The sequence below is a fragment of the Caretta caretta genome, chromosome 28, assembly GCF_965140235.1.
Source record: "Caretta caretta isolate rCarCar2 chromosome 28, rCarCar1.hap1, whole genome shotgun sequence".
In the NCBI taxonomy this organism is placed as follows: Eukaryota; Metazoa; Chordata; order Testudines; family Cheloniidae; genus Caretta; species Caretta caretta.
In genome coordinates, this window is record NC_134233.1 from 6330904 (window position 1) to 6356932 (window position 26029).

Genomic DNA, 26029 nt, shown 5'->3' on the forward strand with positions numbered 1-26029 from the left:
CAGGTCTCTGGCTCCTGGTTAAGGCTTCATCCACTATAAATATCTCATTGGTAAACGTCTGTTCACAACCTTTTTCAAAAGCTCCTTTGGTTTTAGAGAGTCTCACGTGGTCGCCTTTTCTAAAGGGGGCAACAACCGGTTTTATTTTAAAACCATCTCTATCAACCAGTTTCCATATCTTCAGAGAATTGGAAGGGTTAACATCAGCGGGTCTGGTACGTAGAGTTCTGTAAAAGCTCTGGTTGTAACTCTTCATAAAGTCAGGTAACAGGTCAAGGTGGCGAAAGGCGTTATGGGCTGTAAAATATTGCCACATCCTCCGCATCTTTTTCAAGTTCTGTTAAATCGCTCCACAACCCCTGCTTTGACTTCATTATCAGTAACAAAAAGCGTTAACGCTGTGCCGTTTCAACAATCTGCTAAAAGGTCTGTTTCAAAATTCTTTCCACCGATTAGTTTGTCATTTTTGAGGCACGCGACCTTGGCTAAAAATAGCTTTAAAGGCCTTGGATACCTCACCACTCATCTTGTCTTTTAGGCCTAAGGCCCAGGCATATTTGGATAGAACGTCTATCACTGTTAAGATGTACTTAAAACCGCTGTTGTGTTTGGAGAACCAGTGCATACGGACCAAATCTGCCTGCCATTGCGCGTCCACATCTGAAAGAACGGTCTTGGTTCTTTTAAAACGTATTCGAGCTGGTTTGTGTAAAGTGTAAGCATCCTGGTGTGAAAGCCAAGCTCCTACCTGTCTTCTATTTAAAGTTTTATGATGCTTTTTGGCCACTTGAAAAAGAAGATTGACCCCGTCAAAGCCCCCAACTTTCCTGGGGGTTTAACAGATTTTCTTTAACAGAGCCGTCTGTGGAGACATGACTCTTCCTGGGACCGTCTTTTACGAACACAAGTATGGAGGGGGACACGTTCATTCTGACACATTTAAATAAGTTTTATTAATTGCCTGGTTTAACACAATCTTTTACAGCCGCCTGAAACAAAGGACGCCATGACCCCTACCATGAGGGAGTCTGAGCTGGTTCATTCTTCCATTTTTGTCCTTTTCTGGATTTTCCTCTTGAGATCTGGGTCTCAGACAGGAGCAAAAACAGCTGATGCGCGATGGATTTACTCCCACAGGGCTACCGATGTGCAACTTCTCAAAGGCCTCTAGAAAGGCATCGTCGAGCTGTTGAGAGATTTTCAGACAAAAAACAGTGTAAGCACCCCACTGCCTGTTTTTAGATTTATGCAATGCCAGGTCGATTCCGAACCCCATTACACCCCCATGATCGACAGTCGCTTCTTAATCATTCATTTACCTGAGCGCCATCTTTCCCGTTCATTGTCCCCCAAGCCACAATCGCCTTCCAACTTTAGGGCATGGACAATGAGAGGCTGTCACACTCACTGGGGTGCCTCACAAAGGTTTGGATTTTGGGGTCCGGTTCCGACGTAGCCATCAACGGTTGAGTCAAAGGGCCCTTCTCGGAACTGTCGCTGCTGTAGCGCTTTCTCCACACAACTCCAAAGGTCCTCGGAGCTAAAACAAAATCTGAAGGTCTCACGGGGGTGGTAAAGGAGGCCATGTTTCCTCTCAGCCTTTCCACAATTTCTAAAACACGTCTTCTTGGTAAGAGATGGCTTCCTCTGCCCAGCGCTGGGACTTATGGGGTGATGGTGCTGCACTCTGATTGGCAGAGGGCGTTGGGAGGAGTTCTTAGAGGGGTCACATGACCCTCTTCTGGACGGTTCACCCAATCCGAGAACCTGCCCCATTTTGGTCAAATCTCTTCTCGGGGAGGTCCTCTGCAGCCAAAACCCATCATGATTGGTAGAAGGTGGTGGGAGGAGTTCTTAGAGGGGTCACACGAAGCACTTCCAGACGGGTCACCCCACCCCGGAACTCCCCCCAGTTGGTCAAATCTCCTCTCGGGGTGGTCCCCAGTGGCTGAAACCCCTCCTGATTGGTAGAGGGCGGTGGGAGGAATTCTTAGAGGGGTCACACAAACCACTTCCAGACAGATCACCCCACCCCGGAACTCCCCATGATTGGTCAAACCTCCTCTCGGGGTGGTTTCCAGTGGCTGAAACCCCTCCTGACTGGTAGAGGGCGGTGGGAGGAATTCTTAGAGGGGTCACACAAACCACTTCCAGACAGATCACCCCACCCCGGAACTCCCCATGATTGGTCAAACCTCCTCTCGGGGTGGTTTCCAGTGGCTGAAACCCCTCCTGATTGGTAGAGGGTGGTGGGAGGAATTCTTAGAGGGGTCACACAAACCACTTCCAGACAGGTCATCCTGCCCCAGAACTCCCCCTGATTGGTCAAATCTTCTCTTGGGGCATTCCTATCAGGGCGAAACCCATCCCGATTGGTAGAGGACAATGGGAGGAGTTCTTAGAGGGGTCACATGACACACCTTGCTTCCGGTCATTTGTCCGCCTTGACCCTGGAAGTAATACCTAATGGCTTGGGACTTCCAGTGACCGGTGGGCAAGGTTTACGAGGGCCAAGGGTGGGGTTAATGTTTGATTGACGGTAGGGCCCTTATACTACTGGAGCGCCTTCTTCTGTTTGTCTCCATTCCACTTCAGTCCCCAAGCACTCGGCCAGGACAGATGTCACTTATGACCTCCATTGCCACCAGCTGGACAGAGGGACTTGGGTCTTTCTTGAGGACCTGGAGAGCTGAAATGACACAGGACAACATGTTAGTATACAGACTGTCAAATCACAGCTAAGCGTGATCACAGAATCTTCAAGTACCAGAGCAGAATGATCACATGGTAAAATGTGAAACTAGGCTCAGTCCTTCTATTGGGGTGGAAAATACATGAGAGATGAATATGCCTCACTTTTCATATTGTCACCTGTGCCGGAAATAGCTGGAGACTTACTACCTCTGAATACCACCCTACAGAAGCTCTCCAATACAAAGAAAGCTTGAGCTTCCTCCATTGGCTCCCTTCCATGCTCCCAACAAGCGGGGAGACCCTGACTCGACCAGAAAGTCATCCACTCTGCTGTAAATGGAAGAAGGTCCATTGTTTCAATAGCTTCCACTTTTAAGTTTATTTTCCATCTCTATTCAGGAGCCACTGTCTGAGCTCCAATAACCCTGGAATTGAACAGAGGCCAGGTCCAAGCTGCTTTGTGCAGGATGCAGGGCACCTACTGGAAGAAAAATTGCTGGTGGGAAATTTGGGGCAGCAGAAAGTGGCTACAATTTCTCCTCACCTGGGGAGTCCACAGAGAGCCAATAAAGCCCAAAGAGTGGATAGCACTGGCTGCGGAGGGGGCCTTGCCAGGACAACCAGGAGATGCACGGACTCACATCACACCCTCTGCAGCTTCCTCCTTCAGGGGAAATTAAAGCTGACTTTCTACTGGGCAAGAGTGAATTTGTCCTTTGACGTGTGGCTGATGCACTTTGCACCAGTGCTATCAGTTACAGCTGCTTGTCAGCTAAATTCCTTTAGAACTCACGGATGAGCAGAACTTCAGCTGTATTTATTACTTACACATCAGCAGATGTTCCAGGTCCAGCCATTTCATACGCTGCCTGTCTGTGTGTTCCAGGATGATGCCTAAATACACAATGGAAAACAAACAACAACAATAAAACCTTCCCTTGGTGAGTGCAAAGTGATATTAGCAGCCCCTAGACAGGTCTTTGGCCTCTCCTACTGTGGGCAAGAGGATGCTAGTGCAGTTTAGAGTCCACACTGAAGAGAATGAGAAAGACTTTTTTTTTAAGAATGTTTACACAAAACCCATTTGCTTTAAAGAGTCTGTGTTCCTCTTGCCACTGCTGTCAGTTATTGGAGACATACTAAGCTAGTGTCTTGGTCTAGTGGTCTGAGCAAAGGACTGGGGCCAGGAATAAGTGAGTTCTAAGCAGGGATCCCACAAGGTGACTGATAGGTGAGACTTAGGGCACAACGCCTGCCTGTCTCACCTGGGTATGCTTGGGAGAAGAGGGCACAGGGCCAAAGCGGAGGAACCTTTTGCCTCCTTGACAAGGTGGTGTGGCCAGGAACCTGAAACAGCAGGCGCTGAGGGCAGGTGGGCTGCATGCCTCCCAATGACGAAGTAGTAGTGAAGAGCACTGAGCAACACTGTGGGTGGGTCTGCACTTTGAGCGAGGGAGATCCCTCCCAGTTCAATGGGACAGGCCCACTCTAGCTCGGACAGCGCTCGCATGCTAAAATTAGAATGTAGCTAAAGCAGCACGAGCAGTGGGAGGAGCTAGCCACCTTGAGAATCGACTTTGGGGTTTGGATGGGATCATACTTGGGGTGCTTAAACTTCCTGCTGCTCCTGCCATCGCAGCTACTCTCTATTTTTAGCACTCAGGGCTAGTGCGGGTATGTCTCATCAAGCTGGGAATTAGACCCCCAGCTCCAAGTGTAAACATGCCCTACGAGACAGTGTCCCAGCCTTTACAACTAAATGACTGCACCATGCTTTCCCTGCAACAATCCCAAAGCACTTTATAGCAAGTCATGATTTCCTCCGACCACCACACTGGAGAGGTAGGGATATTAACATCCCCATTTATGTATGGGAAGCTGAGGCACAGAGAGATTAATGGCAGCTCAGTGCTGCACAGTGGGATTTTCTTCTCTCTCCCTCAATGGGAATACCAAAAGGGACACTGGGCATCATCTCTCACCAGCTAACTTGGCTGCAACTGCCCGCATCTCTTCCCAGCTGCTACAGAAGTACGTGATGGTGCTTTTGTACAAGTTCTCCAGCAGCTCGGCATTCTCTTTGGCCTAGAGGAAATCAGGGACACATGAGCTCTCTCTGGCTAGAAGTGCCCTTTGACTGCCAGCACATGCTTTTACGAGCCACAGGTAAATCAGAGAAAGAACAGGTGACTGGGTGGACGTGGGAAAAATGTGGCAGATTTACATTTTCCATCACCCTCAGTCATATATCCCACTCTGACCGTTATTTCCATTACCCATCACACATCTCTACACCACCACACGCCACTCCAGTCAAGAATCTCAGACACTTCAACAGCTCACTCACAAGGTGTCTGCAAATGTCCACCTGGAGCTCCTCAGGCTTCAGCTCAGCTGTGCTATCAAGGTGTTCATTCACTGCAGTTTGGAGCCTCTTCAGTCCCAAAAACGGGACACAGAGGTGAAACGTAGCTCTGCATTCCTGAAAAAAAGAAAGCGTGTCACACACACCATTTAATTGTTCCCTACTGAGTGCTATGGTCATTCAAAGGGAACTCATCTGCTTGCCTGCTCATCTATTCCAGGATAAAAAGGGATTCATCTGGATGTAATTGGCAGAAAACATGCAGGAATGACTAACAGAGGGGAGAGCTTCCACTGCAACCTGGAGGTAGCATCAATGTCTTTTTGGAACAGATCTACCTATGAAAGCTGCTTCACCAGGTCTCTCTTCTGTTCTGGGGAGGCAGGGGCCTGGGGTGCAGAGACAGACAGGAATAGAGAGCTGTCGGGCTCAGACCCATGACCTATCCTGGATTCTGGTGAGGCAGCCATGGAGCAACCTGGCGGGAACTGACTCAGCAGGAGGGCAATGAACTAAGGGGAGAATTTGGGCCTCCACAGCAGGCAGGAATAGCAGATCTCCCCTGGCATTGGGAGGAAGATTCCTTTGGCTTAGTAAATAAGTCACTCTCGGTCTTACCACTGAAACCCTGGGGTTCGGGTCTTGCAGGTGCAGCAGAACTGTGACCCAGCTCTGTCTAACCTGCTCGGCGAAATAGCCCTTCCATTTTCTTTTGGTCAGGCGGGCCAGGATGCCAAATAGGACAAAGGACAATAAACGAAGAGCATCGTCCTCCTACAGCCAAGAAAGCCCCACAAGTTAGTAACTAAGGGACAATCACATCACGTACCTCGCACAGCCATCTCTTCTACGCTAAAGTTGAGGGATTCCAACTACAGCTAGTCGGAAACACTTTCATGCACGAATTTTTGATTTGAATTTGCTGATTCATCAAACTATTTTAGCGACAGTTCCATTTTGATGAAATTCCTCCAGAAGCCAGGCAGGGGTCCTTAGAAACCTGCCTGCTGTCTTGACAGTGCACCCATTCAGCTCCTTGGAAGCCGATCTAGCAGGCTGACTGGGATCGTGGGCTTCCAAACCCACAGCGTCTGGGACCCTGGCTCTCAAATTTGCAACTCCCTGGCACTTCTAGCTCCCACAGTTTCCTGGGTTCCCAGCACCTGGGTTCCCAGCACCGAGAGCAGACTGCCCGGACCCAAGGCTTTCAATAGAGCTCGGTTGAGAATAGTAATTCCGTTTCACAAAGAGTTTTGAAGTTTGGGGAGAGGGAGTCCCACAAATAGGTACAAAACCAAAATTTGAAATCTCAAAATTCCCTGCAAAAACGGAATCATTCCAACCCTCTCACATAAAAATGGTATAGAGCAGGCCCAACACTCTCTGTTGTACCTTGGAACCCCCTTTTCATGGTTATCTAGCTATCTATTCTAGTATTCAGACTTTCTTTGAGGTTCTCAGTGGCAAGAAAGAAGAACAGAAGGGGGAGACTGTGGGAGCAGGGATGTCATCCCCATCCTCCTAATGTTCTCCTCCTCCGTAAAACACCTCTCTTCCCTGGGGCCGAAACATCTCTTCACTCTGACATGAGCAATGCCCAGGGAGTAAATGGAGTCTAATCAAGATCGCTTGAACTTGGGCTGGAGAGTTCTGGTCACATACGTTGTCAAAGTAGGTCCGGATCTGTTGGGTGAGGTCTCTGAAGGAAGAACCTATGTCCTTCTCTTTCAGCTCCTTCAGGACTTTGGCCACTGCTTTCATGCTCTCGCCAATGACTTCAGAACTGAAAGGGTCACTTAAGGCCCTGATCAGTATGACCATAAGAAACTTCTTGTGCTTTTTCACCTGGACAAAAATATGACATTAAAGAACACTGATCACTGATCACACTTCTAATACGTTTTCTTTAGCAGTTATGAAGCTGTGGGAATTTCATCTCCCCCTCCCACCCCCGGAGACCTATAGCTATATTTCAGACCAGGTTCGAGCTACAATGAGCCAAACTTGGTGCCATAATACACCTGTGTCATCCTATCACTAGATTCCTAGTTACTTAGATTCCAAGGCCAAAAGGAACCCTTGTGATTATCCGGCCTGACCTCCTGCATAACACTGAACTTCCCCAAAATAGTCTCTGTTGGAACTAGAGTGTATCTTTTAGAAAAACGTTCAATCTTGATTTTAAAATTGCTAGTGACAGAGAATCCACTCCAACCCTTGGTAAATTGTTCCAATGGTTAATTAAAATTACCATTAAAAATCAATGCCTTATTACCAGTCTGAATTAGTCTAGTTTCATTTTTCCCCATTGAATCTTCTTATACCTTTGTTTGCTAATGGGAAGAACCCATTCTCAAAATGTGTTCCCCATGTGAGTAGTTCTAGACTGTCCTCAAGTCACTCCTTAACCTTCTCTTTGTAAGGCTAAATAGATTGAGCTCCTTGAGTCTATCACTAGAGGTATCTTTTCCAATCCTTTGAGAATTCTTGTGACTCTTCTCTGAATCCTCTCTAATTTATCAGCATCCTTCTTGAATTGTGGAGACCTGATCTGGACACAGCATTCCAGCAGTGCTCACATGAGCGTCATATTCAGAGGGAAAAGAACTTCTTTACTCTTATTCAAGATTCCTCTCTTTATGCCTCTAAGGATCATTTCAGCCCTTTTGGCCACAACTTCGCATTGGGACACCTTATGTTCAACTGATTCTCTGCCATGACTCAAGTGGTTTTCAGCATCATTGCTTCTTGGGATAGAGTCTCTCATCCTGTAAGTAAGGCCTGCATTTTTTATTCCTAGATGGAGACATTTACACATGGTCATATTAAAGTGCACAGATTGTTTGCTTATGCCCAGCTTAGCAAAGGATCTAGCTTGCCCTGTATTGACTGCAAAGAGGTTACTCGGGTATGTGAGAGAGCAGAATTTGGCCTAGTGCATTGTGTGCAGCCTCTGTAAACTCCGAAGAACTATTTCCCTTGGTTTCTCTCGTTATGCTGCATTCTAGTCAGTATTCTCTCTTACCTTCTCAGGTGCCCCATAGACTAAATTTCCCAGGCCTCTTACAGCCATCTGCCGGACAATGCTGTTCCTATCATGTGACCTTTCTTCCAAGATGCGTAAGACTGGCTTAAGGAACTTCTTCTCCCTGAGCATGGGATCACTCATTAGCTGAAAGAAAATCAACCTGTCCATTAGCCCCAATAGGATCAGTAAGATTGGGAATAGAATTTGAGCAGACATGTCATACGCTAAAATCAACAAGGAGTCCTCCTACAGCCCCAGTCTTGAGGATACAGACAAATATGGCTACCCCTCTGATACTTGCCACATAATCCACTGTAACTTTAGCATTCCACACAAATGAGAAAGGTCTACAAAACATGGAGCTTTCCTTTTGGGCACTAGAATAGGGATCCACTCACCTCTTGAGAGCCTCTTAGTGGCTGGGTATGGTATCACAGTCCTTTTCTCACCCCTGGTGCACCCTGCCAGCCGTCCTCAGTGAGTCTTCTGTGGCTCAGGCCTCTGGCTGAGTCCCAAAGTCCAAAGGAACCCCTTCTGGGGTAGTCCAGAACAATCCCATTGCCCTCACTTGGGTCTCCAGCCCCAACTCTGGGTCCTTTACATTCTGCCCTTTGTTCAAGCTCTCCATTAGCATTGTCCCCTCCATGGGGCTTATGCCACTGTTGGTGGTAGGGGAACCTGGGCCTGCCCCTAACTCTGGGTTCCAAACCATGGATCCTATAAACAGGAGCTAGGCACTGCTTGATTTCAGTTCATTGTCGCTTCTTCCTACCGGCCACTTTTAGCTTCACCCTCACCTCAGGGTTAAAGTTCTTCGGGACTCTCTTCCTGAAAACCCAGCTTAAGTAAAGGCTGCCAGAATCAAACTCTGGCTGTCCCCTGAATTTCTGTGGCCAGAGAGCAGCACCCTTTCTTGCCCCTCCAGTTCCTGCCAGGAACTGACCTGCTCAGGCCCTTTAGCTCCTTTTAGCCGAGCCTCATGGGCTCGGATTGGCTGCTTTCATGAAGCCTCTCTAGGCAGACCCAGACTGGGGGCTCTTTTCCTGGGGCAGGGTGTAGTAGGACCACGGGGCCTCTTGTAAGGAGCCTCAAAGCTCAGGTACAGCCCATCACAGGCACAGAGAGGTTGTTTTTCTTAGAAGCGGATGAGCCCCGAAGATAGTTGCTTAGCATAAGTGGGAAATATGATGCAGATGTTGGAGGAAGGCTGTGGAAAGGGAGGATGCTGCGGCAGGTATCACACTAGCCTAGGACTTAGGAGACCCAGGTTCCATTTCCTGCTCCCTCAAAGACTTCCTGTGTGACGTTGGGCAAGTCACTTAGCCCTTCTGTGCATCAGTTCCCTGCCTGTAAAATAGGAAACATAGTGCTTCCCTACCTCGCAGGAGTGTGGTGGGGATACAGACATTAAAGAGTTTGGAGGTACTCAGATACTAGAGTAATGAGAACCTAAGATAGACATTAATGTAGTTGTAGGTTGCTTGGTTGGTAGTATTAGGACACTAGGTTCATTCAGAAGATCTGCTGAGCGAAACCAAAATCAGGAGCTGTTGGTTAGGATCAGCACTAGGACTTGGCAGAAGAGGTCCAGTCATCCAAACTCTGTCCGTATCTCTCTCAGCCAGCACCTGTGGTTGTGTAGCTAGTATAGGCAATGACGGCAATAAAAACCACAGAGAGAGAAGGACTCAGAAAGGTATCGTGAAGTTCCTGGTGAGGTTTCCATATAAAGGAGAACCTATTCTACTGTCTAAAATGACAATGACTCCTATGAACAGAACTGTACAACTCCCGAAAGAAAGGCAGACAACAGTCTAATGGTGAAACTACTCTTCAGAGCCCTGTGTCTTACCTGGGCAAGGAAAGCTGTGCTGGTGACTCGGTGGTTTTCTGTGGGGGAATTCACCCAGGGGAGGAGGCTGTGTATGATCTCAGGTGTTATGAGTCCAGATCTTAGCAGAAGACTGGAAGACAAAAGAAACCGCTCATGGGCTAGATTGCACACTTCAAAAAAACTCAGCTGCTCTGAGCAGACAGCTCTGATATCTAGGAGTGGGAGCTGTGTGTTTCCACCCAGGACACCCCACCCCCCCCCACAAAGCTATAAACGGGAGGTTCCCTCTCAGCCACTCTATTGGCTACTGATTCCCAAGGATAAAATGATGCCTCCTAGATCTCTTACCTCACCAGGAGACACACTCCCTCATGGTGAGTCTTGGGGTTTTCCAGAAGAATCCAAGTTCTCTGCTTCCTGAGCACTCTCACCAGTCTCTCATTCCCACCCTTGAAAAGCACAGACTCGAATGCTTTGATAGAAAGCCTGGGGAAAGAGAGGCACAGAACTGCAGCAATCAGGAAGAAGGTGCAGCTTGAACAGAGAGTCAGGAAGCCCCGGCTACTTCTCAGGTCTGCTGTTCAATCAAACAAAGGAAGTCAAGTCAAAACAAGTCAAGCGTAAAGGTGACTTAAGATCATCCGTTGGGGTCAAACAGTCATCAGAGCCCTTACCACCAGGATCTCAGGAGCAGGCATCCCTAGAACACTTTGGAGGGACTCGGAGCAGTCTCTGTCCATGGAAGAGGCCGGGGCACAGCCTACCACCCCGTCACATACCTAAAATGGGCCTGCACATGGGCCAACAGCATGAGCAGAATATATACTCTTGTCTGCAGCGCCAGCAATCACATAGCTAGGTACCCACCCATCTGAACAAATTCAAGTTTTGTGGACAAAACTGAGGCACCCATCTTGAAAACCTGACCCACTGTGGCCACTACCTAAGATCAGCCTTACTGGGCCAGTCCAATGGTCCATCTAGTCCAGTACACTCTCTTCCAACAGTGGTCAATGCCAGCTTCTTCAGCAGGAATGAACAGAACAGGGCAATCATGAAATGATCCAATCCCTGTTGTCCAGTCTCAGTTTCTGGCGGTCAGAGGCCTAGGGACACCCAGAGCTTGGGGTTGCATCCCTGACCATCTTGCCGAATAGCCATTGATGGACCTGTTCTCCATGAACTTATCTAATTCTTTTTTTAAAAAAAGCCCAGTTATACTTTTGGCCTTCACAACATCCCTTGGCAATGAGTTCCACAGGTTGACCGTGTGTTGTGTGAAGTAGTACTTCCTTATGTTTATTTGATACCTGCTGCCCATCCGTGAACAGAGCTGAGATCCTGGTTTCCTAGGAAAATTCAGAGACATTATAAAACCATGAAGTCTGTAATTTGAGCACCTTGTTGGCATGGAATAAAGAAACACAACAAGAAGAGAAACTAATCATGTTGTGAGATTGGTGGGAAATGTACATTAATGTGCTACCAGAGCTGAAGTCAACTGAGGACTCAGGAATCTTAGTGTTAACTGGCGAGGGGCACAGAGTGGGTGCCGAGGGACCTGGTACGTACATTCTAGTTCACTAAAAGATTGCCCCATGAGTCTCAAATAAAAGCCCATGTCACCAATATCATTGTGAAACGCATGTACAGATGCTGTGTAAAGAGTCATGGATATGCATTGAAAATTACATGCTTAGGATCTGTGTCTCGGGACTAGTCACGAGGAAAGGTGACAAAATGGTTTTCTTTCAGGCAAGAAATGTTTATCCATCTGTTTGTTTACATGTGAACCCTACATGCTTAATGTACATTCAGTTGAGAAGGACTGTGAGAACTTTAAAGAAAGAAAAGTAGCAGGAAGTAGACAGGGGGTGGGGACCCAATTTTGGGGTACACATCAAAGGTTTGCTCTAGTCTGTTTGGGGGACATCTTTCACTTAGGAAGTAGATGGACCGCGAGTTTGCTTCATGAAAGAGGGGTCGCGATCAGGCTTGGTTGAGAACTTTGGGTGAGAAACATCTTTAGACAGGAGGTTAACCTGTTGGTTAAGTTTAGTTTCTAGGAGCAGGTTATGATTTCATTTGAAATGTAACCATTTTTTGCTTGCATTCTTACTGACGGTCACTGGAATCTCTGTTCTTTGATAATCTCCCTTCTTGTTTTCACTAGAAATATATCTAAGTGCTGTGTGTTTTGCAGTACAGAGTCTAAGTATCGAGTACAGAGTCTAAAGTAGAAGTAATAAACGGGTGTGTACTGTTCCATTGGGAACAGCAGGCCTGACAATTCTGTGGGAGTTCAGTGGATAAAGGGCTGGACACCATACGGAATGGTCAGAGGACTCGGGGGTGGGTGTGTGCCTGTCATTAACCTGTACAAAGAGACTGAGGTCTGAGGAGGCCTGGATGGCAGGGTTTGTTTTGCCAGAGCCTGGTCGTTTCAGGGAACTGACCCACAGCAGGCACAGACAAGACTTCCTCACTCGAAGGGCACGTGGTGGTAAGGTGCCTCATAACCCTGGCAACTCCTCGGGAGCGTCACACAACTCTACTGGAATTCTCTTGGTTTCTCTCCCTTCCTTCTAATTACCGGCAAGGGTTGCCCTCAGTAAGTTGTAGCCCTTTTCGGATTTCTCTCGGGCTGCTTCTCGTTGGCAAAGGCAGCTTTTGTCCGAGGGTTTGGCTGACCTGCTGCAGGAGAACAGGAAACAACTCTGGGAGCAGTTCCCGCACAGCTTTGCTCGACTGCAGGGCTGACACCACCTCAAAGATGGCACATGTTGCCTGAAAGGAGAGCATGGTAAAAAAGGAGATCTCTTCCCAACACCATCACACCCTCTCTCCCCGTCTGATATCTGCTGTACGAAATTCTCCCTTCTGCCAGTAACTTGAATGACAGCAAGCAACTTGCTTAACTCGTGGCTCACTTTCCCACATCTGTACAAATGTGTATGACCTCCCAAGGCATGCTGTGAGTCCAAAGGAAGATTTTCAAAGAAACCTGCTCCAAAGACTTTCTAATGGCCAGATAGTATTAAGTAAATCAGTAACGTATCTAAAGCTGCCGTATTTGTTCCACAGTCAGCAGAGCTGGACTCAGGGAGACAGTCCATCAGAGGAGAAGTGCCCACACAGCAATATTATACCACACTTCCAGCTTTCCATCAGCAGGATTATCGCAGGGCACAGGAAAGCCTGAAAGACGTGTCTGCCATCTAACTTACTAAGAGAGGTTCAGCAGCTGCCAAATGCCTGTCCATTTCGGTCTCTGAGGCGATGCTGCCTTCTGTTCTTGTTGGAGTCTTTATCTTCTCTATTAGGGCTCGTAGGACTTGAGTGGCAAGCAAGGGGTCTCCCCCCAGAGATCTCCACTGCTCAGCGGTGTCACTGCAGTTTAACAGAAGTTACAGGTGAGCCCTGGACACTTTTGTGGCTCACCCTGAATGTGTCATATTTTAGCAAAGACCAAATGTTCTCCTTGCCTATGATGAGAGAGTTAGGAGTCCTGTCCTCCTTTAATGCTCCTCATGTTTAAATATTGAGTTTCCAGTTACAGAACTAAGTTAAGTGACCTAGTCCTCCTGCAGCCTAACCATTAATACTAGACTTCAGAAGGACAGGACACAGAGCGCCAACCTCACTTCCTGTTTTCTCCACTTCCCAGTCAATATGGAATCATGAGCATGTGGCTCCCAAAGATCTAGGGTTTGGAAGGCAAGTGGATGAAAGAAAAGCCAGATTCCTACTAGATGGACATACAACTATGAGAACGAATGTTCTTGGCCATCCTAGGTCCCCTTCACAAATGGCGTCCCTACCCTCTGTTTGCCAGAAGCTGGGACTGGGCAACAGGGGATGGATCACTTGACAATGACCTGTTGTGTTCATTTCCTCTGGGGCATGTGGCACTGGTCACGGTCGCAAGACAGACTACTGGGCTAGATGGCCTTTTGGTCTGACCCAGTATGGCTGTTCTTATGGTCTTAGATTCCAGCACTGATAACTGATACCTCAGTTAGGGATCTTGAAATGAAATGATGGATCTGCTTCCAGTCCACTTTTAAGTACCAAGGATGGCAACTCTGCTCAAGCAGCCACACCCTCACTGATACCAAGCAGAGGTCTGATGATAATATTGGCCCTAGTCTTTGCAATCAGCCAGGGATTTGCACCTGAAGCTGTCATGCTACCAGGAAACCAACAGCCACTGCTCATTTCCAGAGTGAGCTCAATTCAGGCGTCTAGAGAGGTAGATGTTTCCAACAATACACTCCAGTTATACCAGTAAAGATAGATCTTTAGGATGTCAAAGCAGCTATCCATGAATGGAAACAGAGTGACACTTAATTTCTCTCCGCACCCCACCTTAACATGTTCTTGGACCTTCCTGCAGAAAGAGCCAGGCTATTAACCCTTAGGAATGATCCCAAACTGTCTGCTGCTTAAATGAAGCCCTACATCTCCTAGTAAAGCTGTGGGATCCATGTTTTACCAAGATGAATGCAAGAGGTAGCGTTATATACCTGTCCATCGGCAGACGTTTGCTGAGGAGGCTGGAGATCACTGCCTCTTGGTGATGGTGAGCTAGAATGGACACTGCCTCCACCAGGAACTGCCTCAAGCTGCCCTCCTGGATAGTAGGCATGTGGCGATATAGTATAGCCAGGATATCTGGCACCTGGAAGGAACAAAACCAGAAAGAAATGTCCCTTTTTCTTTCTCTCCATTCACTCTACAGAATCAAAACCTTTATTTAGCCATTTGCTGCTTTTTTTAGAAATGCCTCACTTCAAGAAACAAATGTTCAAATACGTCTGCGTAACTTGAGCCCACACAAATTGCCCACACACGGCTGTAAAAATTAACACTGACACACACATAGACATACCAGGTAATTTAATGTGGTGGTGCCCAGCTATGCATTACACAAACCAGTTCACATGCACAAAAGGCGGCTTTGCTTGTCCGATTTTACAGGTGTGATTTAAGCAGCCAAATCTGACCATTTGCCTCGAAGAATGCAGAGCTCATCAACAACCACAAGCACAAAATATGCAAGTGCTTTAAAGACAGTGTGTAAATGCCTGGGACTCTGAACAGGTGACTACCTCTCATATTCATTCCTAGCCCTTCACATCTTCAAAACACTGTGCAAACATGGCAGTTCTGCTGCGAGGGTTCCCTGTCCTGAGGCCTTTAGTGCTGTGCCCGGTCAGAAGACAGACTGGGTTTGGAAATGAGAAATGCACACTGTTCTAGACTCTGTTAATACAGGACTGTGCAATTCCAACAGTACCTGTTGGGTCGAATGCACCTGCCATCACTGAGGCTAAAATGCTGACAACTAAAAAGGAGTACAACCGATAAAGTGAAGTGTATGAAGGGAAGTTTAGATATAAAACAAAAGCATTTTCTTCCTCGGTAAAATTAAAATCTATTTCAGCATTCTGCAGGCACAAGAAGTTAAGCAGAATATTGAGTATAAACGAGGGTCATTATCTGTATACATCGCTGCAAAAAGAGTCAATAAAATAAACACAAAACAATCATGTGAATCACACTCAGAGACAACTCAACTGCTTTCACAGCAGACACTGTCCGTGCTACTTTTATTCCCTGTGAAAAAGCAAACTGCTATATTTTTGTTTTAAAGGTTTTGTTTAAAAAATCATTAATTCACCATGAGCCTTAAACACATTAGTAACATTTGATCAGGAGTTTGTTTATGCACAATAGATTTTGTATTAAGAGGACTCTCCTGTTTAACTGTTTAAGGGGGAGAAACAGCAAGATTTTTCTTCCTTACACATGAGGGCAAAGATCAAAAAGCCTAGAGTTTAGGCAGAAAAGCTCTCCAGTTCCCAGTTTTACCTTGTCCAGCATGGCATCTCCACACTCCTTCAGGATGATCTTCATCCATAGTCCAGCTGCCGTGGCACAGGTGGGGCTAGCAGACAGCAGACCACCCAATGTGGCCACAATAAAGTCTGTGGCCTGTTCGGAGGGAAAGTACTCACTAACAACCTGGTAACAAATCAAAAACAGGAGAGACCGCAATGATGTTTGGCTCCAGCACTTTTAAAAATGGAAAAAAAGATATACCTGCATCAGCAAATGGTGAATTAGCCTCCTGTCTAGCTCGCCATTTGGGATTACAATTCTCTCTCTAGTCTATAGACTACATTTTTGTATTCTACACTAATGATATCAGGTTAGAGGCAAAGACTCTGTTGCATAGTTAGCACAACATTGTACTGGATAGGCAGGAGGTAAGTTTCCCTTTGTAGTCTCTTACATACACTGCATCTTTTTACAGCATATAGAAGTCAGTCAAGAGAGGCATGCACACAAATATCGGCGAAGGCAAACCCACAAGGTGACGGAATGAATCCTGGGTGGTTTCTCAGCTTGATGTTCCACTAACACAGTTTTTCTCCTGGGTGGCTGGATGGCAGGGCCGGCTCCAGGCACCCGCCGAGGAAGCTCGTGCTTGGGGCGGCAGATTGCAAGGGGCGGTGTTCCGGCCAATCTTAGGGCGGCATGGGGGCTCTTTTATTTCATTATTTTTTGTGCTTCACTGCTCTGGATCAGTGAGAAAGCAAGAGCCGGCCCTGCTGGATAGGTACATGCGTGTGCATCCGCGTGCGCATTTTCATGGGCGTGCAACGTTCTGTGGAATCTGGTTTTTACGTGGCATTCAGAGCACACATCTATGAAAAGCATCTTGCTGGTTACTAGCAGCCAACGCCCCGCTCCCACAGCTCCCTCCGAGTACGGAAAGGCATCATGAAAGAGCAAATGTCAAATGAACGGTGCCCGGTCACTCGCACATCCGCACAAGCTTTTTGAGTCAGTTACCCTGGCCATTTTGGAAGATGCCTGAAACAGAGCCTCGGGGTCTGGAGCTGTTAGTGCTTCACGGAGACATCTCAGCTCCTCCTCTGCTGAGCCCAGGTTTATGGACTGGCCTGGAGTGGAGAAAAGGAGAAAAAGTACTGTAACGATTAAGGAAACTGAACCCCTACTGCATGGATCTTCATACGGGAGGATCCATGTGCTATGTTGTCATCAGCATAGTGTAAAATCTTGGCCCCACTGAAGTCAATGGCAAAACTCCTGTTGACTGGAATGGAGTCGGGATTACACCCTAAAATGTCTGAACGTTAACAGTAGAGGTATGTTATTGTGAATGATCCAGGATTGAACAAGCACTGTATTCAGCTTGGAGCAGCTTTGTGTGTGTGTCTGGTTTCAGTAGTCTCTCTGCTCTCACTATTTACATCTAAGCTCCTATTCAAGTACAACTCATGCAGGTAGATCAGAGGTTCCAGTTTAGAGGTGAATCCCTCCACCAAACTCTCCTTGTAAAAGAGACGGGGATAGACAAAAAACTTTGGCAAGAAACCCAGGCTCATCATCAGTCACTTCTAAACAATGCTGGGATTACTATGTTGTACATTCAAAGGTTGGAGTCCCTTATTCTGTTTCTGAATCACCAACACTGTTTTTAGGACTGATTAAGAATCATTGGAAATAGGATGACCAGGGGTCCCGATTTTATAGGGACAGTCCCCATTTTGGGGTCTTTTTCTTAGATAGACTCCTCTTATCCCCACCCCCTGTCCCGAGGTTTCACATTTGCTGTCTGGTCACCCTCATTGGAAATGGCCTTAAACGATAACCAAGCTCTATCCCTTAACATCTGGTGAAAAGAAAGAATTAGGTGAAAAGAATATCCTACTCTTTCACAAAGGGGAAAAATGGCCTCTACTTACTCCAGTCGCTCGGAATGCTCATGGCAGAGGGCTGCTGGAAGAACTGTTTGTTTACAGAATTATTCCAGGAAACCCCTCCAGTCCAGCCAGTGGCAGGGTAAAGAGAATGAAAATGTTTAGTACCAAGGGCTTGTCTCCATGGAGATATTCAAGAAAGCTAATCCCCATTCATTTCAAAATGCATTCGTTAAACTTCATTCAACACCTGTGGGGACACACTGATTTAGAATTAAAGTGGCCTTCATTCAGGTTAGTTTCATTCATGGAATTCACTACAATTAATAAGGCCCATTTTAATTCAGAATCAGAGCATCCACACATGTGTTTAATGCCATTTACCTCATGCACTTGAAATGTACACCTTTAGTTCATTTGGATTAACTTTCCTTACTGTCCCTGTGTAGACAAGCCCTAAGGAATTTAGCCCTTATCTACCTGTATGCAGACCATTTATTAGTTGTACAGTTCCCAAAAGTGTGCTAGGCTCTTTACACATCAGAATCTTCTCTTCTAATGAGGTATTTACAAGATGCCCACCATTCTGTTATCTAAGCGACAACAGACAGGACAGAAAGAACTAGATAGGCAGACAAATGGACATTACAACAGTGAAAGAAGGTGAAGAATTCCTTATACCTGCTAATGGTCTCCTCACCTTGTATACAGAGAAGGCAGCTGATACAGTCAACCACCCACTGACGGGACGTGGCCAGCGAATCACAGCTGTATGGTGCTATTAGTCCAATCAGAGATCCAAAGTGATCAAAAGTTCCCTGAGTCTAATGAAAAAAGAACAAAGAAGGAAGAATGAATGGTCTCCAGTTGGACTAGACTTCACTTGCCATCCTTATTGTTCAGACCAGTCAGCTCTGTGTTTTTTGTGGAACCAGGGCACAGTATCTAGCCTGTCTGACTCATGAAAGACACCCCCCGCCCCTACCAGTCTCTGTTTGAACCAAAACCCATCAGAGAAAAGGCTTGCAGAGAACAATGAAGGGTGTTGGGAGACACACCTAGACCCCGCCTGAGAAGGGTGACAAGATTAAGACATCTCCATTTGCATACAGAATGAAGAACAGAGACAACTCCCCTAGCCTCATCTGCATGAAAGATGGGATAGGAATTAGCATGAAGAATGAGGAACAGAGAACCGCACTGAACTCTGGGACCAGAAAAGTGTGAGCGTGCGTGCGAGCGTGCTCATCTAGTTCTAGGGCTGGAGGAACCCAGCCCTGGGGAACCGAGGTCCTGCAGGGTCGCTCCATTGGGAGGGCACTTGCAGAAGGAAGGAGTAGAGCTCCATATGAACACACAAGTGACATAAGCAGCACATCTGGTAACATTGTGCCCCTGATTCCTGTTCTGTACTGGGTAATGCACATTGGAAAACATAATCCCAATTGTACATAGAAATGGATGGGGTCTAAATTAGCTGTTATCACTCAAGAAAGAGACCTCAGAGTCATTGTGTACAGTTCTCTGAAAGCATCCGCTCAACATGCAGTCAAAAAAGCTAACAACATGTTAGGAACCCTTAGGAAAGGGATCGATAAGAAGACAGCAAATATCATTATACTACAATAGGAATCTACAGGACCCCCACACCTTGAATACTGCGTGCAGTTTCGGTCATCTCATCTCAAAAAAGATGTGTTAGAATGGGAAGAAATACGGAGAAGAGCAACAAAAATTAGGCCTATGGGATAACTTCTCACCCATGGGAGATTAAAAAAAGAGCGACGTTTCAGCTTGGAAAAGAGACGACTCAGAGGGAATATGCTAGAGGTCTATAAAATCATGACTGGTGTAGAGAAAGTCAATAAGGAAGTGTTATTTAGCCCTTCACCTAACACAAGACCAAGGGGTCCCCCAATGAAATTAATAGGCAGCAGGTTTAAAACAAACCAAAGGAAGCATATCTTCACACAATGCAGTCAGAAGACAGGATACTGGGCCAGATGAACCATTCTTTTGCGGGAGGCAGGTTAGCCATTCTTATGTTTTATGTTCTTAGCTGGTTAAATAGAAATTTTCCTTTACCACCCTGGGAGCATAAGAACCAAGAATGCATTTGTGACACTGGCAGACCAGACAACCTGTGTATGACCCATAATAACTTAACAAGAGGCACTTCCACTGTATCAAGACAGTTCACTTGCATGTGAATTTCAAAGAGATGGATTAGACTAGCAATCCTCAACTCATTCAAAAATGAACAATAGATGCTAAGTCTATTTGTCTTTGTTGATCTATACAAGGTTAGAAGTTTCACAATGTAACCAAATTAGCTTGTCGATGCTCATTCCCTTTCAGGTCTTCATTATGTATGCAAGGTGTTCAGTTAACCTTAAAATCAAAGATGTAAGATACTGCAGGAAACTAATACTTTCTACATTGTCTTCAGCTTAACTCTCTGTGTTATAATGGAAGAACGGCTAATCACCTTATGCGAATGAGTAACTAGTTTACTGTGTATGCACAGGAAATAGAAGATTAGCTTCAAAGCAAAGTACAGGAGGCGATCTGCATTGCCTAGTCTTTCTCAGGGGAAGGTCCTGCTGGAACCATTTTTGTGAGGTAGGCTTGTCAGCCTGCTAGAATAGCTAGAAAAGAGAAGACTCGGGCCTCATCCTGTCATCTCTAGTCTGCTGAAACTTTGAACAGGGAAAGTGTAAGCCATAGGACAGAGAGCTTCCAAATCATCATTTGAAAGAACCTGGAAAATGCATGGAAAAACTAACAGTCTTTACATCTAAGCTGCCTTTGGATTCTGATCTGTTGGGATGATTCCAGAGAGACTTGTACAAGCCAGCAGTTTATTCCATCACTGTTGTCATCCTGAACTATGAACATTGACAGTCACTTGTATGGATATTGATCTTTTAACCATTTGTAACTCTCTTCTTTCTTTTAAGAAGAAATCTTCAATTTCGTTATTAAGGATTGGCTGGCAGCATGCTATTTGGGAAAGACCTGAGATTCACCTTGACCTGGGGATAAGCATCTGGTCCTTTATGATGGGTGAACCTCACATATGGTGAATGAGGTTTTCAGTAACCCCTCACTATATTAGACTGGGCTGTTTAGATGGGAGCCTAGGTCTGGAATGCCAAAAGGGGACCGTGTTTGGCATTTTGTTAACTAGGGTGGAAGCTCTTTTGCTGTTGACTTGGTGCATGTAATTCTAGAATAAGCCATCAGTTTGGGGGATCGTCTGCCCTCTACTTCTTGCAGTCTGCCCGGAGTGTGGTCACAGCATTGTTGTGTAAACCTCTCTCTTATAGAAGCAGAGGGATCTTAGTCACTTTGAGATCCCAGCTGCTGCCCTGGAAGCTTTTTTCATGCATTTGCGTTGAGTGTCAGATCGGATATAAGCAGGGAAGTCAGCTGAAGGAAGAGGAAGGCTATACTCACTGTGCTATGAACTGTCTCTTGATAGGCAGTCAGCAGCTGGATGGTGGCCTGCAAGGCCCTTTCTCTCTCCCACTCCTTCTCTGAATGGAGCCATGTCTCTAGTAGCTGTTGGCAGAGCAGGGGAATGGACAGAGTTAGTACCAGAAAATCCCTCCCAAAAGTTCCTCTTAAACAGGTTTAATTGTTACTAAAATCCCTCTCCAAAGCACCCGACCTCCATGGAGCGAAGGAATTACATGTCTAATGGAAGTGCCAGGGACCAGATTCACCTCTGAGTGATTGAAGACAAAGGAGTTACATGAGAGATGAACCTGGGCCTGTGTACGTGATGTCTTCTGTAGACTGTCTGATGGGAGCTGTCTACCACATTGCATGCTGTTTGATGTCTGCTGCTGTGTTCTGTTTCCTGGGCAACTTCTCCCACATTGAGTGGCCAAATGACAGAGAGGAGCGTTTCTTTTTATTAATTTGAAAAAGAGCAGAGAAGTCCCCCCCGAAGCCCAGCTCCTTTTAGAACTTCATTTTTATACTGAAGGTGCATCAAACTCCCCACCCCTCAGCTCTTCAAGATATTCTGTTCATGTCTGAGGAACAGGAAGTCTCCTCTGGATGAGTTTCCATACACAGGGCTTAACTCAATATGAATGAATTCCTCTTTGAAGAAGTGATCAGTTTCAACTGGTTCTCTTGGATTTGGCTACTGCAGTGGTGATTTTCTTGCCGGTCCAAGTAGTGTCAACTACATTGTAAGAAGTTGGTCCCATCCAGCCCTGGCATAAAATGGCATAGCTTCTGTGGATTTCAGCGGGGCACATGCCTGCTTATCCCAGGAAGAATTTGGTGCTTTTTCCCCCGACAATTCACTCCATTGTGGAAAATTCCTCCACAACTGAAGCTTGACCCCCTAAATCTCTGACTCTTCCCTGCAGTAACACAACAAACAAACAAACAAACAATCTTCACCATGGTTCAATGGTCTACTCACTTGAAACATTTCCTGGAACCAGTGTGCGGTTGGTTCTTCCTCCAGCAAAGTCTTCATTAGCTTGCCAAGGGCTTCCAAGGACTCTACGTACAGTGACTGAAACCAGAAGAGAAAGAGTGAGGCTCAGCACAGATAATTTGTGTGAGTGTGTGTGGGGGGACAACTGGGGACTGGGGAAAGCTAACCATAACTTTGCCAGGGAGGCCATGTGTGACTGCCATCACCCAGTGCCTGCTGGGCAGAAATACAGTGGATGGTGCCTGAGGAGAATTGTTGTCACGTACCTGTATAGGCAGAGCATCCTTTGCTGTCTCACCTTCCTCTTTCATCATCTTCTCCAGGGGAGGGAGGGGAAAGAAACTTTTGAAACACTGATGAAGGAGCTCACGGTTTTCCTTCAAGGTCAAAGATGGTTTGAGTTTGCTGGCAGAAGAAAGAGAGAGAGAGAAAAGTCATGCATTAGACTCAGTACCAGCTCCAAGTAAAAGAAATGGGTCCAATGACTGGAGATTGTCTCAATCTAAAACCCCAAATACAAACAACCCTTCACTTTGCAGCTGAGCACCTCTTTGCACCTCTATTAAGTATTGGCTCATTGAGAAGTAAAGCTAAAGCTTCAAGTCCCCTTTTTAGAGAAACCCACTAGCTTCCTTCCCCCTGCCAGCAAGCCAGACACCTCCCTCCCCATCTGAACTCTCCTGCATTGGACTGCATGCCCCACAACCTCCAAGTTTGTGTCTTTCAAGCACAAACCTCCAAATGGACACATTCAAACCCTCAAGAACTAAAGTTCTGCTGGTGAGCAGCATGTGAGCCAAACCCGGCAGGCATCAAACTGCTCCCAACCTGGCACTCATGAACTAACAAAGACGACGTCACAGTGCCAGGAAATATGGCAGAAAATAGCCTACCTCAGATGTCTAATGGCAAGAATTGCCTTGTAGCGAACTGGAGATGCCAGGGAATCCAGTGGTTCCTTTTTAATGAAGTCCTGAAATGCACGAATAGGGAAATTTTAAAAAATGGGAAATAAATTTGAAAGGCAGAGAGGCTTTCCTCTCACACCCTGAAACAGGGCCATATGCCAGACCTGTAATAAACAGACACCGTGCTCGGCAGGCTCTCTGCCTCAGAAATGGACCGTAGGGCCATCTGCAGGCTATACGGAGGACAGAAAGATAACTCCCCAGAAACAAGCTATTCCTGCCACTTACAGCCCACAATAGGTCGGCATCCCTGCCAAGCTCAGAGTGGACCCAGCAGCATTCTGGGTGCCGTGCAGGTAGCTCATGAGACTGCAGTGGTACAGTCACAGCCAATGGATAAAACAACATCTACCTGGAAACCCAGTCTGATGACATTACAACAAACTCCTTTGTACTTCAGTCCTCAAAGCTCCTCATCACTCACCAGCATGTAGCCAAGGAGCTCCAGTTTGTAAGAGAATTCGAACTCCTGGGAGTCTCTGGTCTCCAAAATGGCACAGCTAATCTCCGTGACATTCTGGATGAGGGTTAATTTTAGGTGCATGTCCTACATAATCCAGAAGGAGAAACAAGAGGATGTGGATGAGAAACGGAGAGAAGAACCAGAGTCCAGAAGATAAAGATCAGGAATTAAATCTAGCCACAGGAGAGGAGAGAGGTGTCCACAGACCCCAGAAGGCAGAGAACCCTGGCTCTGCACCCACCTCAGAAGAAGAGAAAACCCAGGTTCATGAAAGAAATCCAGGGCCACTTACACCAGAGCAGCCAGGACTCCTGCTTGATGTAGCAAGGAAATCAAGCTCTGTGCAATTTAAACAAGCAACTTGTGGATAGAAAAGGCAAGAGCCGAGGGCAGATTATTTAGAATTTACCTTGTTTGTAAGAGCGATGCCCAGCACCTGAAAAACAAAATGCAAAACAGCTATTAGCAATGTCTATAGTCCCACATAACACACATCCTCAAAATGGCCTGGCTGGTGAATATGGAGCAGAGAGAAATCATGATTGTTAAATCTTCCAAAAGGCAGGAAACGTATCCAGAGGGGGTGTTTTGCAGAGGTCAAGATCAGGGGCCATCCTATGGAATATTTGCATTTGTGAACTTCTGGAAGATATCCGTTTGGTTCAACTGTGATCAACTTTTTTGACAAAGGCTAAATGAGATTCTCACTTAGACAGGGCAGAACTGAATGGCAAAGTGACGTGGCGAGGTTGCACTGAGAGGAGAGTCAGTACCAGCAGTCAGACACCTAGGGAACAGAAATAAGGAGCACACAGACAAACAAGACGACAGAGAAGAGGGAAGGGAAGTAGTGAGTCCAAGAAACAGAGTGACAGCAAAGAAACTAAATACAAGTTAGCACCATTCTCTCTTGGCTAGCAAAAGATAGAGCTAGATACACATACATATTAGGGGAGTTAGAGTGTTATTCTGAATAGCCTGAGTGTGACTCCATGTGAATTACTGTGTAGCTGTGCTCGACAGAATTTCAGAAGACTATAGAAAAACTAGAGAAAACACAAAGAAGAGCAACAAAAGTGATACAACATGTGACAGCTCACGCTCCATCCATTACAGTTTTAAATTTCAGTTATGTGACAAATTATTGCTCAAAGGAGAGTTTTAGAAAATACAAGCCCTCTCTCTATAAACTCAGAGGCAATTCTATAACTTCAGGGTAATGCCCCTCACAGTTGTCATGCAAAGGCTCTTACCTGACAACTGGTTCTGTAATGGTGAATGATGTTCCTTGTGATGTCTGCCTCTACTCGGGAGAGAAGCTGCTCTTTTGGAGCATGGACAGCCACGTTGCTGTATGTCAGCATCAGGGTGCGGCGAGTCTTGCCTCTTGTCCCATGGTGGTAATCCTAGACAGTAGGAAACATCACTAGAGACAAGTTCTTCTGATTCATTTGGCCTTGGAATGAATCAAACATTGGTGGAGCCGGGCCCCCGAGCCTTGAATACTGCTGGAGCCCGGGCACCATGAGCCCATAGAACTCGCCGCCCCATCGCCATCATTCCCATTGGGTAACTCTGACCCAGAGAGCCGAAAAAGGCTGAACTGACAGCAGTGGAGTACTTGGGAGCTTAGTCATTGACACTGGTGGGTACAAGATCAGGCGCTAAATGTCTTGCCTAAGGCTGCACAGTGAGTAAATGGCAGAGCCAGCAATGGGAGCCCAGAGGCCTAGTCTCCTGCTCTATCCTCTAGATCAGTGGTGTTCAACCAGGGGGACTTCTGTACCCCTGAGGGTCTGCAGGGGTCTTCCAGGGGGTATATCAACTCATCTAGATATTTGCCTAGTTTTACAGCAGACAACAAAGAAAGCACTTGCAAAGTTACTAACTCAAATTTCATACAATGGGTTCTTTAGACTACTCTATATACTGCCCGCTGAAATGCAGGTACAATATTTAGATTCCAGTGGATGTATTTTCTAATTCTAGGGCAAAAATGGGAAAATAAGCAGTCTTTTTTTCAGGAATAATGTGCTAGGACCCTTTTATAATTTTATGCCTGATTTTGTAAGCAATTAGTTTTTAAGTGAGGTGAAATTTCGGGGACACAAGACAAATCAGACTCCTGAAAGGGGGACACTAATCTGGAAAGGTTGAGAACCACTGCTCTAAATCAGAGGTTCCCTAATTGTCATCCGTAGACCACTGGTGGTCTACCTAAAGCGGGTTGGTAAGCCACATGTTGCTTGCAACACCTCCTCATTTCCAGCTACTAACCTGGAATAAAAAACAGCTAAAAATACCTTCAATGCTTTTCCATGCAAGCAACTGATGTAGTTCCCATACATTGTGCATGGGAGGGGCGCTCAAGCCATGAGACATCAGATGGTAAAAATCATTTGAGAGAACCCCAGCTCCACATTGTGCTCCTGTCTGCTTAACGGCAGGCATCACGTGGAACGCATACACTGGGGGACAATGC

General features: G+C 46.3%; 3 protein-coding genes and 2 long non-coding RNA genes across 5 annotated transcripts; all 5 read right to left on the reverse strand.

The window, feature by feature from the left end:
- Nucleotides 1–2370: 2370 nt before the first annotated feature.
- Nucleotides 2371–5263, reverse strand: LOC142070381 (maestro heat-like repeat-containing protein family member 2B). The gene is made up of 4 exons (XM_075124149.1): nucleotides 5042–5263; nucleotides 4677–4779; nucleotides 3523–3588; nucleotides 2371–2689 (listed from the first exon to the last, which is right to left on the reverse strand). Exons 1-4 carry the CDS (start codon nucleotides 5237–5239, stop codon nucleotides 2592–2594), a joined length of 465 nt encoding a protein of 154 aa, XP_074980250.1. The 5' UTR covers nucleotides 5240–5263; the 3' UTR covers nucleotides 2371–2591.
- Nucleotides 5264–8081: 2818 nt separating this feature from the next.
- On the reverse strand, nucleotides 8082–10368 carry LOC142070308 (uncharacterized). The gene is made up of 3 exons (XR_012666275.1): nucleotides 10270–10368; nucleotides 9940–10051; nucleotides 8082–8231 (listed from the first exon to the last, which is right to left on the reverse strand). It is a non-coding gene; the product is annotated as an uncharacterized LOC142070308 (long non-coding RNA).
- Nucleotides 10369–13139: 2771 nt separating this feature from the next.
- Nucleotides 13140–15891, reverse strand: LOC142070230 (maestro heat-like repeat-containing protein family member 2B). The gene is made up of 3 exons (XM_075123779.1): nucleotides 15796–15891; nucleotides 14448–14602; nucleotides 13140–13311 (listed from the first exon to the last, which is right to left on the reverse strand). Exons 1-3 carry the CDS (start codon nucleotides 15838–15840, stop codon nucleotides 13140–13142), a joined length of 372 nt encoding a protein of 123 aa, XP_074979880.1. The 5' UTR covers nucleotides 15841–15891.
- Nucleotides 15892–18429: 2538 nt separating this feature from the next.
- On the reverse strand, nucleotides 18430–22183 carry LOC142070359 (uncharacterized). Its single transcript, XR_012666313.1, has 3 exons — nucleotides 22099–22183; nucleotides 21114–21218; nucleotides 18430–18478 (listed from the first exon to the last, which is right to left on the reverse strand). It is a non-coding gene; the product is annotated as an uncharacterized LOC142070359 (long non-coding RNA).
- An 822-nt stretch (nucleotides 22184–23005) lies between these two features.
- On the reverse strand, nucleotides 23006–24949 carry LOC125629793 (maestro heat-like repeat-containing protein family member 2B). Its single transcript, XM_075123780.1, has 4 exons — nucleotides 24801–24949; nucleotides 23957–23983; nucleotides 23509–23631; nucleotides 23006–23089 (listed from the first exon to the last, which is right to left on the reverse strand). The coding sequence occupies exons 1-4, from the start codon at nucleotides 24909–24911 to the stop codon at nucleotides 23006–23008; spliced, it is 345 nt and encodes a 114-aa protein (XP_074979881.1). The 5' UTR covers nucleotides 24912–24949.
- Nucleotides 24950–26029: the final 1080 nt, after the last annotated feature.